The 17,067-nt window shown below is 39.9% G+C and overlaps 1 protein-coding gene across 3 annotated transcripts in view; it reads left to right on the forward strand.

Annotated features, from left to right (window-relative positions):
- The window catches only part of itpr2 (inositol 1,4,5-trisphosphate receptor, type 2), a 102,488-nt gene that overhangs the window by 53,098 nt on the left and 32,323 nt on the right, over positions 1-17,067 (forward strand). For all 3 annotated transcript variants that reach the window (XM_041794637.1, XM_041794635.1, XM_041794636.1), the window contains exons 38-48: positions 5,896-6,016; positions 6,294-6,481; positions 6,586-6,766; positions 7,990-8,243; positions 8,321-8,521; positions 9,903-10,013; positions 11,916-12,011; positions 12,114-12,233; positions 13,521-13,655; positions 13,758-13,950; positions 14,147-14,272. In XM_041794637.1, the coding sequence (XP_041650571.1) occupies positions 5,896-6,016; positions 6,294-6,481; positions 6,586-6,766; positions 7,990-8,243; positions 8,321-8,521; positions 9,903-10,013; positions 11,916-12,011; positions 12,114-12,233; positions 13,521-13,655; positions 13,758-13,950; positions 14,147-14,272 (1,726 nt within the window). The remainder of the gene's footprint in view (positions 1-5,895; positions 6,017-6,293; positions 6,482-6,585; positions 6,767-7,989; positions 8,244-8,320; positions 8,522-9,902; positions 10,014-11,915; positions 12,012-12,113; positions 12,234-13,520; positions 13,656-13,757; positions 13,951-14,146; positions 14,273-17,067) is intronic.

Below are 17,067 nucleotides of genomic sequence, written 5' to 3' on the forward strand. Positions count from 1 at the left end.
CATTTTAAAACACCACGACTGTCTGCTTCTCACTGGGTTCTGTTTGTTCCTCTCCCACCCTCCCCCTCCTCCTCTTCTCTACTTCTGTCGGTTCCTCTACCTCTATTTCTATCTCGCTTTCTTTCTCGTGGCTCTTACATCACCTGACGGGAGTTTTTTCTCGTCAATGCAGCAGCGAGCAGATGAGTCAGGCTGTGCTGAATCTCCTCCACCGCCATCCTGCCTCCCCTCTCCTCCTCTCTATCGCTCTTTCTCTCTCTGCAGAAATGAGGTGAACAAGTGCAAACGCTCCAATCCCGTTTTTTTCACCAACTTCCCCCTTCCTAGAGCGTGTCTTTAACTGTCTTCTAGTAGTGAAAACCCAACACATCCTCAGTGAGAAAAGGGGAAATGTTGAGTTAAACACGATCTGATCTTTAATCAGTTAAAAGAGTTCGTATGCTGCTGAGTTTGTGTCTGTCTCAAAAAGCAACTTTAATTGATCCTCACCTTCAGTTCAAGAAGTGTGTGCGCTTTTGAATGTATGTGTGTGTTTGAGACAGTCAGCCAGACGGCGCAGGCAGACAAGTGTCTGTGTTGACTGCAGATGAGATGGAGTGTTTACTGACACAGGGAGCATCTGCTGCACGTGCTCCTCCGTATCTATACTCTTTGGTGCACGCTCAGTTTGAGGCTCTTCAGCCGGACTGAACCTGAGCAGCCTTCTGATCTCTCACTGTCAACATATTGATCCAGTCTTTTTCAAAGTGTGCTGTCTGGAGAGCTGTTAAAAATACACCATCAATAGTGACCGGTATTTCTCTCTCATGATCCAGTGCCATTACTTTTTTGTAGATTTTTTCTGTTCTGCATTTTAGTTTTGCAATGTTTCCAATATAGTTTCATTTTCTGTAAGCAGCAGCAACTATGTATGCACACTCTGGAAAAGACAGCTACACAAATGAGTCATATAAAGCTGAATACCAATTAGAATTATGTGCCAGCTTTTATTGCAGTATGACAATATCACCAAGGGAACTCACAGATGGACAAAGAGGCCAGATAATTGTTTCTGTGAATTGAAAAAGTGTCATCAAATAAAGGTTAAACTTATAACCAAAAGCAGAGATACTGCATTAACTGAGAAAAAACTATTGATTGTTCCCCATTTAATCTAATAGTTAAGTTTTTGATGGATCAATAAATGTGAGAACTTGGTGACATTTCTTCATTAAAAGAAGAACAAAGAACAGCAGTGATTTGTTTTCTTTTCAAAAATGACAAAAGTCATGTACTGACAAGTCTACAGTCACCATGTTCGCATTATGCAGCTCTCTATGGAGTTTATTTCTTCTGTAGTGGCTATATCACATATTTTGTGGGTCTGAATGGCCAGTAAAGATGTGACAGACAGAACATTCGTCCAATCACCCTCCAAGTTTTTTTTTCCAAATGCCATGCCCTTTTTTCCAAATGCCATCTATGGGAGGTTTTCCAGCTGGATGTGTGAACAAATCCATCTGGCTTGTCAGAATATTTTACCCCTTTAAGACAAGTTTATATCGGTCTAAGAAGTCCCCAAAACATGCCTGTTTCAGCCCTGCTCAGAACAAGCAGTTTCTGTGTCTGTTGCTTTAAATGTTACTGAGCTGTCTGACTCTGCCCTTGACCATGCCACTCTCAGGAAATAGATATGGCTTAACAGATGCTAAGATGTCCTGTTTGGTGGCAGCTGAGAGGAGGATCAGGAGGGGAGGGTGGAACTTTCTCCCAAGTGGGGGAGGGCCAACCGAACCTGGGGGCGGTGCTAACTCCCCACATGACATCATGAAGGGAAGATCTGAGAAGGACTTGTTTCAGCTCAGCTGGATGGATGTTAAATAAATCCCATGTCACAAATACATGAAGCAGTCTCTATGGTGTGTCAGGAAAGGTTTCCTGGGTTCAACCACTAACCTGAGTTAGCCTCCTTAATTCATCCTCTATCCACTTTTCTTTCTCTGTAGCAAGCTGTAAAATGTACAAATTTTAAAAAATGCAATTAAAAGAGTAAAGTTCTTCAATAACAAGAAGACACAAAGCAACAATCCTACATACAGAGACGTTCAGTGTTTATGCTGTACCTGTATTACAAAAAAGGAGCAAAAAGACCTACAGTATTTCAGATATTTCAGAGAATGGTTGACATTTTCATCATTGTTTAAAAAATCAATGATTAGTTCAAGGTGGTTTTTATGTACCTGTTGATGATGAGCCTGTTGTTGATTGGCTTATCACTTAATCACTGTTTTGCTCTCGCTGGTATTTTCTAAATAATGGCTCAAACCCACTTGGGCAGATTCTGTAGACTACTCTTTCCAATTGTCTGGGTTGGTACCCATGGATGGGGCGTGGTACATTTTTGGGGGTTCGTCAAATGAGTTTTCAGGATTTTCTTTTTTACTACAATGTTTAACGTCACATTTATGTCTGCAGCGATGGGGAAGTTCCAACCTTTCACCCTCTCCACCATAATACAACTCAAAACAAGACTCTACCAGCCACTGGATGGCAAAAGAGCAATAGTCACTGTTATGGATGATTGGTTTAAAAACATCAAAAACAATTTGTTCAGCTACGGAGGGCCCAAAAGGGCCAAACATGTGAAGAAAGCCTATGTGGCCAAGGTAAAGTGGCTACTTCCTGGCTTGTAAAGTAGAAAGGGCCAGGTCAGGGTCAGACTGAGTCTGGGATGAATGTTATCCTAGCTAGCATCAGACATCAGCTCAACCAAACAGCTGAGGATGATGCAGAGGGCAGACTGGATGAGCAGTAACATGGAAAACGAAGTTGCTGGGTAACAATGGCTTGTACCTCCTAAAAAAAGGCAGTCACCAGAAAAAAAAGTTTGGGATGCACTGCTTTTGACTGCACAGCCTTTATTTAACACTTTGATCAACATTTTTAGTCAGAAATCCAGCGGGAGGCAGGGCTCTTAAGCTAACATTTAGTATAAGAGATATTACATTCCCTTCTAGAGTTGTCATGTAGTAGATTTTGCCACACTTTGATATGATACTAGTAAAATGTTAGTAATACCTGTTTTGATACCACAGCAGCCCAAAGAATAGATCTCTATGCACACAGTTTTGAATAATTCTTGTGTTCATCTTAACTTGTTCATTGTCTAAATTACAAACACACATAGGCAAACTGAAAAATAGACGCATCAAAAATACTGACAAACTTAATCCTGTGAATTTATTTTCTATTTAAAGAATTACACACTGGGGTAGAAATATGTAAACCTTTTTAGTTTTATTTTTTCAGGACGTAAGTCCAAAGTCACAATACAAATTACAAACAGAAGGAAGTTTGCCATGCTATGATGCAAAGAAGGCTACTTGTAGTCTTTATTAAAACACTATTAGGCAAATAGCCAATCACAATCATGGATTATGGATAACTGGATTGCAAAGGTGGGAGGGGGGGTCAGGCCACCCTCAGTCTTCTTGATCCACCCCTGAAACTATAACCTAAAAATATCCATCAACAAGGTGTGATGAACATATCAGCACCACCTCAAGGTGAGCTTCATAAAAGTGTCTATTTTAAAGCTTTAGTATTTTCAGCTGTTTGTTACTTAGTCCACCTCTTGTTTCTATATGAAGGCTAATCATCCTGCCATCGTGTTTTTATGGAAACCACAGAAGCTCCCTACGTTCTCTTTATCCGTCCGCTGTATTTATCCATAATGAAAGCTGTGAAGGAATTTAGTGTTTAGGTTGCCATAGACACGGATGTTGACCTGCCTTAGTGTCCGTACATCCTCTTTGCATGCCATTCATCCATCCATCCATCCACTGCTGCCTCTGGCTGCACAATAAAAATACATATAAATAGCACAATACAAGTCCTTCACCTGTCAATCACACTGGCACTTCGATTACACAACACAGTATGAAGATTATCTCCATGAATCCTTTAATCTTGCTCCTGTTCCTCTGCATCAGATGTCACAGGAGACGCTCTCAGATGTTTGTGAGCGATGTAAAGAGAGGAAAGACTGTCCTTAGATAAATGTGTAGGTAGAAAGAACTTGTGTTGTATAATAAAGTGTTTGGTGCATACAGATGAATTTCTTCACTGCAGTCTTCCTATACGGTTTAAATTTGAACACACTTTTTGTTGAGATATTTGTTTCTCTTTTCTATTTCTTCGCTCAATAAATGCATTTTTCACACTGACAGAAGTCAGTGTTGTGGGTTTTATAATTTTTAAACAGTTGTCACTGAACTTTAATAACATGGTCACAAAATTAAAGTAATCAATCAAAAAAGCAGGAAATAAATTCAAGATAAAGGATGTTGGCTTATGTTTTTGGAACAATCTCAGTTAAGACTTAGACTTTGGACACTTAAACTATTGTGTATCAATGGCTGACATTGATCGTTCATGGATAAGGCCACCCATAAGGGGGGATAAAGGGAAAAGCTTTCTGGGGCCCAGCCAATTTGGGGGGCCCATGGAGGTCAGGAAAACCTTAAAGTTAATCTCTGATAACCATATTTTATCTTTAACCCAAATGATAACCACTCCTATCAAAGCAACAAAATTTATTATTATTATTATTTTTTTTTAGTAGTTAGGGATGGGAACAACTAATCAATGATCAATTAATTGGTCGTTAAGAATTTGGTCAATCGCGGGGAATTTAGTCGATCTGATTTTGGCATTTAATAAAGAGACTAAACACATCTTACTCTGCACTGCACAACATCTACCGTCATGACATTGTGAGTGTGTTTTGTTTTTGTTTGTTTGTTGTTTTTTTTTTATGAGGCCCACTCTCTGTTATATGATGAGCCATTGACTTTGGATTCCTTCTAACTTTATTTTGTGAAAAAAAACAGCAGCCAACTAAGGCTATTGTTTGTTGTGGTTGTTTTGGGGTTTAAATAGTTTTTTTGAGATACTTGCATTAGGTAATACAATAGACCATGCCTTGTTTATGTTCAAGAGCCCTAGGCTTTCAAAAGGTAAAAATAAATAAATAATTGAGAAACACACTCATTAGTTACCTGTTTTTGTTATATAGGTAAATGTTATACATATACAGTGCTTAACAAATTTATTGGACCACCTGTCGTATTTGTCTCAAAGACCATCCAGCATCATGAAGTGCTTAAATGCGGACTCTTTCATTTTCACTGAGCTCTCCACATTTTACCATTTTGAACAAGAATGAGGAGTTTCAAACTGAATTCACCCAAATTTGAGCCGGTTCACAGGGCTTCTCTGAGAAGTCAGAAATGAATCAAGCATAACATTCAACCACTAAAACTCATTTTTCTGTTCAGGAATGCAAGTAAATAACTATAATTTGACATATTAATCAAGAAATATTAATGTACTTTACTATTTTTTCAGGTTTTTTGTAAATCAGTTAATTTGAAAATTCATGAATAAAAATAATTATATTTTAGCAATAAAAATACAATTTGGGTTAAAGAGCTTCTACATATTGATGTATTAACCATTGCAGAAACATAAAAAATGATTTTGGTAATTACCAATGCTGTTAATTTAGGGCAGCTGTGGCATAAACCTTGCTTTGGTTAGGTTGAGGGTGGTCTAATAAATTTGTTAAGCACCGTATATATATATATATATATGCCTATGTATGTATGTATGTTTTTATACATACATAACGATTAATCAATTAATTAAGTCAATTCTATGGGCGGGCCTGTTCATGGACACACTAAGCCACTTAAATCCTACTGGATGTGTATAAATGTGCCTTTCATTTTGAGGTTATTTTTTATCACTTGCTCCAAAAAAGCCAATTTGTTAAAAGGGTAAATCTCCTTGTTTGAGACCTGCACTCTTTCAGACTGTGATATGGATTTAGCATCATGATTTCTGTCTTCATAGGGAAACGACTTGAGAAAGATCCTTCTCACGCGCTACTTTGGAAATCAAAAGCTTCTCTCCAAGTCGGAGCTCGGGAGTGGAAACAGCTCATCTGGCGGCTTTGTCAAACCGTCATCCGGAGGTACTGAGAACCCCAAATAAACCCAGCAGACACCACAATAACCGCTCACTGCAGAGGAAACAACAGCAGTTAACATGACAGTATTCCTCTTCTTAGGAGAAGAGCTGTTAGACAAATGCAGGCAGACTTTAAAACTAGCTTCACTGATTCCTTAACAACACTTCTTATTGAGACTGTTGTGGCATTGAAGCAGAATAGACTAGAAAATTATAAATACTGTGTATAGGTGAACATTTGGAAGGGAAAAGGGTGAAATGTTAATATTTTATCTCTGTAGGGGGCTCTCCCATGCTGGATTCTGACAGGCCCAGCAGCAGTATGGTGGAGATCCAGTGTCTCTTGGACAACGTAGGCGCATCAGAGCTGGTGATCGACCTCATTGTCAATACAAAGAACGACAGAGTGTTTGAGGAGAGCATCCTGCTGGGCATAGCTCTTCTGCAGGGTGGAAACACACAGATACAGGTGAGAAAACCAGAAATCTTCACTCCCATGTACACAGATCAGCTAAAACTTGCATACTTTGACGGTTTAGACCTGTGCTGATGGCCTGTCTCCCTTCCAACCAGAACTCCTTCTATAACCAGCTGTATAAGCAGAAGAAGTCAGAGAGATTCTTCAAGGTTTTCTACGACCACATGCGTCTGGCACAGCAGGAGATCAGAGCCACTGTGTCAGTCAACATGTTTGAGCTCAGCTGCAGGAAAAGAGACGACGATGGTGACGTTAGCGGCATCAGGTTTAAGAAAGGTATAAGTGCAGTAATGATGCTTTCTGGACCTTATTATGCTGAAAATAAACAGAGTGTGACTAATAGACATTTGTCAACTCTGCTACCTTGAAACACAATTTTCCTGTAATACAGGCAAATTAGTGCCAGTGAAGCTGCATAAGTGAGGTTTGTTTGAAGACTGAACTTGTTTAATCATATCAGACACCTTAAAGTGAGCATCAAAATGACATACTGAGTCCCTGAGGTCGTGCCCTAAGCAGCGGCAGAGGATTTCCATAGACGTAGGCCCAGAGTGAGTGCGAAGAAGACAAGCCTGAAACAACAACAATAGTAGAGAAAACTCCAGAACGATCTTTGTTGCTCTGCTGACCTCCGTGCAGACTGCTGTTCCCGGTTCCTGCAGTCACATGTCAGAGGACATGTGAGGGCCCACATCACAAGCTTATCAAAAGACTATTGTATCAAGAACGGGTACTTTCACGCTTCACAACCCTAGTCAGTCCCCCCCCCCCTTTAGAGGGGGGAGGAGGGTCTCTGAAATTGTCTAGAATGATGTTCACAAATCATTAATCTCTTCCTTACATGATGAGCAGTGTCATGTTTTAGGGGTACTTGTCTTACTCGCTGATTGTGCAATAATAAGGACAAAGCATCTCAGTCTTCTTCCATTGTGCAAAAGTCAAGCAAAGATCCTGCCATGATATTTGCTGACGGATTGCACTCTTTCACGGACTAAAAGCCTAAAGTAAACTTGCTGACTTTTTAATTTGTTTTCATGAGGTTTTTTCTTACCTTTCCTCCTCTACTCCTCTAATACATTTGAAACACCACAGAAGCCACATTTGTCAAAAGAGCTGTCAATCATGATTTTATATATGCTTATTTTTGCATTAAAAAACAAAAACAGTCAGAAATGTGAACACTTTAACCTGAATCAGCATGATTACAGCTGACTAAATACAGGTTTGAGAAAGCTAATTTGACCTTTATTCCAACTTTGAAATAATTTTAATCTTTTAACATGGAGGTGATGGGTTAAGACATATGCTGCAGCCAGCCAGTGGGGGAAACTCTAAAATATCTTGGCTTCACTCCAGAGCAGATGCCTCACCGTCCTTCTTAATATACAGTCTATGATCTTCCCCCATGCATTGGCAAATATTGACTATTGTATCCTCTACAATCAAACAGAACCATAAATTATGATTGTTTGTGCTTCTACCTCTATTCTGCACTTTAGTGAAAGACTCAGGGCTTCACATGAGGGAGGACATGCGTGGGCAGCTGAAGGAGGCCTCATCGGTCACCTCAAGGGCCTTTTGCGCCTTCAGAAAGGAGCTGGATCCTGACCTTGAAGGCCTCGGCCAGACCAGTGAGATAATCGGGGCAGAAGAGGCTTTAGAAGAAACTCAGATGAGCCCTGCCATAACAATCATGAAACCAATCCTGCGCTACCTGCAGCTGCTCTGTGAGAACCATAATTCAGATCTGCAGGTACCACCGCTGTTTTGAAAACATTAATGTTGAATGTTACTCTGAATACCGGGAAACTGACGGCTTTGTTTTTCCAGAACTTTCTACGCAACCAAAACAACAAGACAAACTACAACCTGGTGTGTGAGACTCTTCAGTTCTTGGACTGTATATGCGGGAGCACCACAGGAGGTCTCGGCCTGCTTGGCCTTTACATCAATGAGAGTAACGTGGACCTGGTTCGCCAAACTCTAGAGACCATCACAGAGTACTGCCAGGGACCCTGCCATGAAAACCAGGTAGGGGAAGGATTTAGTAATAAGTTGGTGGAAGACTCAGTGAAGTAAGGGGAAAGAGGGGTTAATGTTAAATAGTTCCCTTGTTCTTGATGAAAACTTGGTTGGGCTTTTCATCATATGGCAGGTATAAGCCCTTATCATAATATTTATTTAACTAACTTGCGCTCTGTTCACTTATAATTGCTTAAAATGAAATAAACTAAACTCAGTTCAATGATAACAATGTTTAAAATTGATGGAATTGGAGTTCTAGGTGCATATGAACTGCATATTTTGGATTAAGTTAATAACTGTAAAAAGACTACCAGTACACTAAGAGATCTTATGTCTTGGGTGTTGCCTCTCCTTTTGGATGTCTTTTTTTTTTAAATCGCCACTATTGGTCCAATTCTTTTAACCATGAAAATACATAAACAAGTAGGAAACTTTTCAAAGTACTCAAAGTACCGATAATTATTGAAATGACACAATGAAAATACGTTTAACAATAATGACAATTTAATGTGTGGCATTTCTACATAAACTTTCTCCTTTGAGAAAATCTGTTGTCATGTCTGTAAGCAGTCAGATTTATCTAGCAGAAACTCATGATGAGCTTAAGGGCATCATGTAGTTGACAAAATATAAAAGGTTTGATTGTGATAAAAAATGATAATTCTTGGCACCAGTTTTTGCTTTGATTAGAGTCTTTGACGCACTGGTTGCATGGCTGATTCTGTACCCTGACACTATTTAGTACGTGTCCCCCATTCTTTTTCCCCATATTTCCTGTCTCTCTATAGTTGTCCAATCAAAATAAATGCAATGCCCCAAAAAATGTCCAATCCCCTTCTCTTGAGAGGGTCTTAAAGGAATACTGAAAGCTGTTGCTTTGATGAACTCTCTATAAGGAAATGCAAACAATAAGCTGGCATTGTACTGCTAAAATTTGTCTTATTCTGTAATTTCCTAAATCTTAAAGCTCTCTTGTGTGCATTTAGCTTTGGTTAGAATGTTTACACCCTGTTCCAAATTATTATGCAAATGCTCTTTTCGCTGATTTTCCTAAATAGTCTATGCATATAGTCTTGTGTAGTTTACTCCCAGGGGCTGTTCTCACCTTCTTTGTCCAATCACCGACCAATACATTTTTTGAAAGGTTCTGCACTTCTCAATTACTGTGTAGGGGGCGTTGCCCAGATAGATGTGAAATATATTCCATGCAGTGAATATGTGAAACAATCTAACTGGGATGTTAGGTCACGATATATTGACTGGAATTCCCAAATACACTTAGCTTACCTTACTAAGCTTTATTAAAGATCTGACAAAATATGTGTTCTACTGTTTGTTTTTGTCACATCTTCCTCTGATGGATTTTATGGTTGTCTTTAATTTTCAGACCTGCATAGCCAAGCATGAGTCAAACGGCATTGACATCATCATAGCACTGATTGTCAACTCCATCAACCCTCTGGAGAAGCATCGGCTGGACCTGGTGCTGCAGCTGAAGGTGAGCTGCACATGTCTCTCTCCCTTATCTTCACTCTTGTTTCACTCTGATACTTGAAAAGCAGAACCATGTGGATATACACGAACCTTGCAAAGCAGATGGATACGCACGTTTCCTTGTTTTTCACTGGCAAGTCCATCTTGCAAAGCTCCCATCTGAACTGTTTGGGCCCAGTTAGAAAGTGACAGGACCAATCAGTGACGAGGGGCAGTACTTTCAGGCACAGCAGAGTCGTGACGTAAACAAGCACCAGCAAGAGCGGGTGCTGTTATGGAGGAAGAGATTAGCGTGGATGCCACTAAAGCACCAGTTTTATCAGAACTTGATGACATTTCTTGTTAAAAGAAGAACAAAGAACAGCAGCGAGTTGTTTTCAAAAATGACGAAAGTCGTGTATTGACATGTCTACAGTTGCCATGGTTTGCGTTATTCTCATAGACTGTAGAAAGAATTGGACAAACCCTGTGTGTTGTTGTTAAAAGAAGAACAAAGAACAGCAGTGAGTTGTTTTCTTTTCAAAAATGACAAAAGTCGAGTACTTACATGTCTATAGTCGCCATGTTTCGCATTATTTATCAGTAGCTGTGCATGCGCAGCTTGATAGCGACTACATTACATGTTGTGTTGCTCTGATTGGCCCATAGAGATGTGACAGACAGAACGTTCACTCAATCATATTCTGAGTTTTTTTCAAAGTCTCTGCATTTTCTCAAACGTTTACTATTGAAGCTTTCCCAGATGGATGTGTGAAACACATCCATCTGGCATGACAGGTTAAATATACACACTCACTAGCCAGATGGGCTGTTTTTAGCAGCAGCTCATACCATTGGCTTGTTTTTTGGGGAGAAAGGGTGAGTTGTAGTGCCTGTAGATGATTTAAATAAATTATTTTGTTACATTTGTAATTGTGCGACGCATTACCTACATTGAAAAGAGCAAAATAAAGTACTTTGACATAAACGTAAGGTCATTTAGCCCAGCTCTGTGACACAACATGGGTGATAGAAATAAACAATGGGTCTCTCTAAATCGGTGTTTCTCAAAGAGTGTGGCAAGGCACACTGGTCTTGTGTGCTGTGAGAGTTTGTACACCTGTATGCTATATCTACAACTATTCAGCACTTTAAGTTACTGTAACATGTTTTAAAGGAACTGTTTTATATGGATTTTGTTTGAACTAAAACTGGCTAGATGTTAGTGTGCCTTACCTGCAATTTCCACATTAAGCGGATGCTAGTCTATCAGAGCAGTTCCATTGCCTGCGCTCTAGTCCCTGAATCACCACTTTGCTTTGCTGGGAATACACTGCAGGTCTGTTTTCAGCACTGGCTGCTGCCAAACCACGTCAATTCCTGTCGATCAGAAAGCTCCAAACAGGAAGTCACAAGCGTAGAATATCCAGTTCCTTTAAAATACAACACAATGCACAGACTCCCGATCATAAATCTTCACCATATCAACATTACGTCTCATCCTGCAGCAAAAGCAAAGGGTCACTGGGAGGTCAGTGGGTCACAGAGCTACATCGACACCATTGATGGGGAAAAGTTAACTTTTGAGAAAATCTAGCTACATAAAACCACAAATACTTAAAGCAAACATTAACCTTTTAACTTCCTATTGACTTACCCAATGGCGGAAGCAATGATATCATGGACTCATACTGGAATGGATAGTCCACTGTAAATAGTTCGCTGTTGACATACTATTCCTGCGTGAACTTGCAGTTCTCCCATGATCTCTGCCTGCTGGTCAGGGCTGTCCGCTGCTTCTTATAGAATTACTACCCAAAGTGTCAAGGTGAAAAAAAAAATCCACCAATCAAGTCATTGCTTGCTTTTTTGTTTTGCATGTTTTCACAATAATGTAGAAGCTCATTGATGAAGCCTTTTTTTGTAGAACAATGCCTCCAAGCTCCTGTTGGCTATCATGGAGAGTCGCCATGACAGCGAGAACGCTGAAAAGATTCTCTACAAGATGAGGCCCACTGAACTGGTAAGTGTGGGTCATTATTTACACACCTGGTGTCTAGTGGTAAAATGAACTATTAAGTTAAGTGAAAGGGAGCATTATACTTTTCATAATTTTCTTATTTAGGTGGATGTGATGAAGGAAGCATACGCTCAGGGTCTGGAGAGTGAGGAGGATGAGGACAGTGTTGGAGACCAGATCAAGCCTCGAGATGTCGGACACAACATCTACATCCTGGCCCATCAGGTAATAAAAATACTTCAGCTTTGTTTTTGTCTGTGACAGAGGAATTACTGAATATCCTCTTTCTGTCTGTCTGTCTGACCCTCTGTTGACCTCAGGGCCCTGCACTGCACTTGTTTTTGTGTGTGTCCCCACATGCATGCTCCTTTTGTGTGTCTCCTCTGAGCTAAACACACCCCTCTGCTGCCAGATTTCTATAATTAGCTTCCAGGATGTGACACTGGTTGTGCAGGCAGAGGCGTTCACTGCAGCAGGCCTTAGTCACCGTATCACTTCACAAATGCAATTTGTCATGTCCAGGTTTTCAGCAGTTAAAAGAGGAGAGTGTCACTGAGGAAGTGGTTGTGTTGTGCTTTTCTTAGTAGTTTCTGTCAGTCTCAGAGGTCACCATGTCTGGCAGCGTTTCACTTCTGTATCAGAAAGCCACGCGACAAATGGGATATTTTTGTCAAGTTTCATTATGTCATGGAAAGTTTTTTTAACTGCTAAACTGTTTCACATATCTGGTGACAAACATACTTTAGATGTGAGCTTTTTTACATGTTCTGGAAGACAATATCAGTAACCAGCGTTTATCTATCGTGTCCAGTCAATTAAATGCTGACATCTGGTATACCTAACAGCTGACTCAATGAGAGTTTTTTTCCTTGGCAGAAGAAGTCACCTATTGGACAAACTAATCTGTTTCAATAGTCAAACATTAGAGAAAATGTTGGCATTGTGGGAGTGTTACACCAAAAGTAGCAATCAAAAATTGTATTGTTATGGTTTAAATTGTTGTTTTAAACAAAGGTACTGGTATTGGCCCTAATATTGATGATCAAATCATCTCTAAAATAGAAACAACTTATTTTGTGGGGTGGGGCTCATCCTCTGACAAAGTTAGCTGGTGCTACCTTGCAGTCAGATCACCCTGGATAGTTATGGACAAACGTAAAATAATTGACTGCATAAATATTCACCCCCTTTTAAGTGAACTCAACAGATGTCCAGCCAGTTGGTGCTAGTGGTCTCACACTTAGAGAAATGGAGATCACCTGAGTGCTGTAAACGTGCCTAAAGTGATTGTAGCATAAGAACACCTGGGTCCCGAAGGTCCAGTCACTGGTTAATCAGTATTCCTGGCTACCATTACACCACAAAGGCAAAAGAACACTCCACGCAACTTAGAGAGAAGGTTATTGAAAAGTCAGTGGATAAAAAAAGTACAAGGCAATTCATAGTCCTCTCTAAGAGCCATCAGAGGTGAAAACTTGAATTAAGGAGACATTTCTTCTTTCTTTCCCCTAGCTTGCACGGCACAATAAGGTCCTGCAGCAGAGCCTAAGGCCGGGGTCAGTGTTGGGATCAGCGACAGCAGTCGACTCCGACAATGAGAAAGATGATGCCCTTCATTACTTCGCCAAGCACACAGCTCAGATAGAGGTGAACCTTCACCTCATCACTTCAACCTCTGAATCTTTTAAACTATTTGGCAAACCAATTAATGAAGCCATAATGAGGATTCACTGTATATCTCTTCTTTAGATTGTGCGCCATGACCGCACCATGGAGCAGATTGTCTTTCCAGTGCCTAACATCTGTGAGTACCTCACCGATGAGTCCAAGATGCGAGTGTTCACCACCACTGAGAGAGACGACCAGGGCAGCAAGGTTAACGACTTCTTCCAGCAGTTTGACAACCTCTACAATGAGATGAGGTGGCAGAAGAAGATCCGCAGTAAGTCTTTACATCCTGGATCCAGTGCTTGGAAAATAATGATGGTGGCAGAGGAAGCAGGCTGTAGGATGGTAAATCGTGATTACCATCCACACTGTCTGGTTATTGTTAGTCCAGAATAAATTGAAGTGCCTGCAGCAAGTTTAAAGTGTGTGTCTGTGTCAGGGTGCTCATGCTTCCTGTTGTGTTTGTACAGAGAATAAGGCTCTGTTCTGGTTCTCGAGACACATCTCTCTGTGGGGCAGCATCTCCTTCTACCTGGCCTGTCTGGTCAACATCGCTGTGGCCGTGTTCTACCCTTTTGGTGATGATGGAGACGAAGGTAAGACCTGCTTGTGTTGAATGTTTTGAGGGGCTGACAGAGATGTGAGAAAACCTGTTCTGGCCTGTAGGATGACACCCAGCAGGATGACTTTTATTTTTCAGGATCTTTACCTGTATCCCACTGTTAGTCGGCTTACTTTTGTGTTTGGGACTAAAAGGTTTTCATGTTAGCAGTACCTTAATGGTCTATCTGTGTCTTGCTGACTGACTGAGTGCCTGAGTGAGTAATGCTATTTTCAGAGCCATGAAGAATTGCACTATGGGCAGAGTTTAGTTGTAGTTGGACACCATGAAGAGTACGATCTGTGCATGGTTGGATAACCTGATGAAGTTTGAGAAATCTCATGGCGGTAATCACACCCTGGACACTGAGATTGTCCCAAAGTCTGACACTAAGGAGGAGGAGACTCACATCTTTATTGTGGAAGGCAACCTTTGACCGACGTGCTGAACCAACGTTACTTTATTTCCATCCCGTATGAAGAATGCAAGAAGAGGAGGTGCTTTAGGAACTACACAGTGCCAGATCCACCCAGCCTGTTCGATGGCCACGTCTGGCCCATGTATTTGAAACACAAGAACATCAACAGACATAAAGGACAGCATGTATAAGAACACACAGTTTAGTCTGGCATTTCAACAGTCATCCTAGATAGTTGCGGTCAGCCATATACCAGCTTCTAATGTGGTCTTGTTCAAATGCAACTTATCAGTTTATAAATATTTTAGTTTTTATAATTCTGGCCATTGTAATCTTGTGGTTCATTGTGTACTGATTACCTTGGATCATTACTTGAATGTAGTGATTCCCTGAAATATCAAATGACCCAACCCAAAAACCCACATTTAGACCTTTTTGAGCTGTAAAACGCTTCAGGAATCTTTTAACACCATTAGACAAAGCCTCTTTGACATTTTGATATTTGACAGTTGAAAAGTTAAGTTATAAATGATAAAATTAATAAAGCCACTGAGCTGCTTCATTTCAGGTTCCTGGTCTCGTGCGTGCCGACTCACTCTCACCATGTCGTGGTCTATTTGAATACTTAGAGCTGTTGTAAATGCAATTAGTTACAGTGCCTCTTTGACTATAAGCATTTGAAATGTGAACTGTGAACAGAACAATTTTTCCTGCTCCTGATTTCACTGAGTGTTCCAGTTGAAAATAACTGTCCTGTGTTACCTAAGGTTGTGTTCATTGTAAGATTCTTCACAGTTCACACCTACACCATTGTTTTTTACCCATTTACCTGATAAGACGTCTGTTTAGGAGCAGGCATGTAAACAAGGTGTACAGAACTCCCCTTCCTTTGCGCAGCTGTAATAGCCTTTGAGATATAAGAACTTAGACTTCTGTCATTTTTATTGGTGAGCTGAGATTGTTGACCCTGGGAGGGTAACTGACATTACCTGTACAAGACAATTAAGTGTGATTTATTACTTTATCCAACCAAGCCTTTCCTTTTTGAACATGGCATCAACCATTCTTAAGAAGGAAATTGTTCTTTAAACCTACTTATGAAAAGAATAAGAACACGAGGGATAAGATAAGATAAGACATTCCTTTATTAGTCCCAGGGAGCACTCTCATGCACATTTTAGGTATAATAAAACTGTTTTACTGTAGTAAAAAAGACTAAAATCACATGTATTTCACTAGCTATAACAGGGGTGTCAAAATCAGTCACAGCAGGGGCCAGATTCTAGATTTAGGTCTGACCTGAGAGCCTAACAGGGTCAACATTAACCCATAAACTGTCAACCTCATTTTGACAAGAAACAAAATATGAAATGGACCTAAGAACTGACAATAAATCATTTCTAAAATAACAAAGTCAAAATGCTAAATTTAAAAGCCCAAAATCTGATTAAAAAGTCAAACTCCTTAGTTTAAATGGTCAAAAAATGAAATTAAAATTGAAAATAATGAATCAAAGGTCAAAATAAGGCTTAAAAAATTAAGATTGTACCTCTTAAATGTGAATGTGTAGTATTACATTTATAAAGTAGTGCTGTCAATTGATTAAAAAATAATTAAGTGAATCACATCACTACGCTATGATTAATCATGATTAATCACAGCTTTTTTTTTAGTTTTAGTAATTTTTAGGTTTTTAAACGTTCTTATTATCAAGTGTTTATTTTCATTATTTTAACTTTATGTACATCACTTTGAAAGGGCTTTTTACTAAACATATATTTTTGTCTTCTTCTTCTTCTTCTTATCTCAAATTAACATTTAAAATAATATCATTTACTTTTGATTTTTGGTTGAGATAAATTAGTACAAGTATGGTGTTTAAATGAATAAATATTGAAAAAAATAGAGTTTTTAAACTTATCTGTGGTTTGATAATCAGAGTGTCTTAATCCACTGAGCAATAATATTTATAAACTGCAAATGAGCCCAGAAGACAAACACATCAGGCACAAAATAACTTGTGCTGTAAAGTGAATGATCAGGTGTGCTGTTACCTCGAGGTAGCTGAAGTTGCTGACTGATGTCCAGTGGTCTCTCACCAGTGTAATAAATGTGGCTTGGGCCAGCTGCTCCACTTTAGTTGCCTTTTTATCATGCAGTTCACGGATTCTTGTGACAGTAGCTGTCATAGGTGTTCTGTGGTACGGGTCATCTGAGGCGACCCGGATGATGTCTTGAAGCCCTTTGTCGTCAGCGATGTCAATGGCCTGCAGTCTCTAGCAACCAGCGATCGCATTAGTTAGCTTAGATGTTGTCGTTTTGGGGACAAATCCAGGTCTGCTGGACTGCGCCGGTGTAGCTTGGCATTATGG

Source organism: Cheilinus undulatus, linkage group 9, assembly GCF_018320785.1.
Source record: "Cheilinus undulatus linkage group 9, ASM1832078v1, whole genome shotgun sequence".
In the NCBI taxonomy this organism is placed as follows: Eukaryota; Metazoa; Chordata; class Actinopteri; order Labriformes; family Labridae; genus Cheilinus; species Cheilinus undulatus.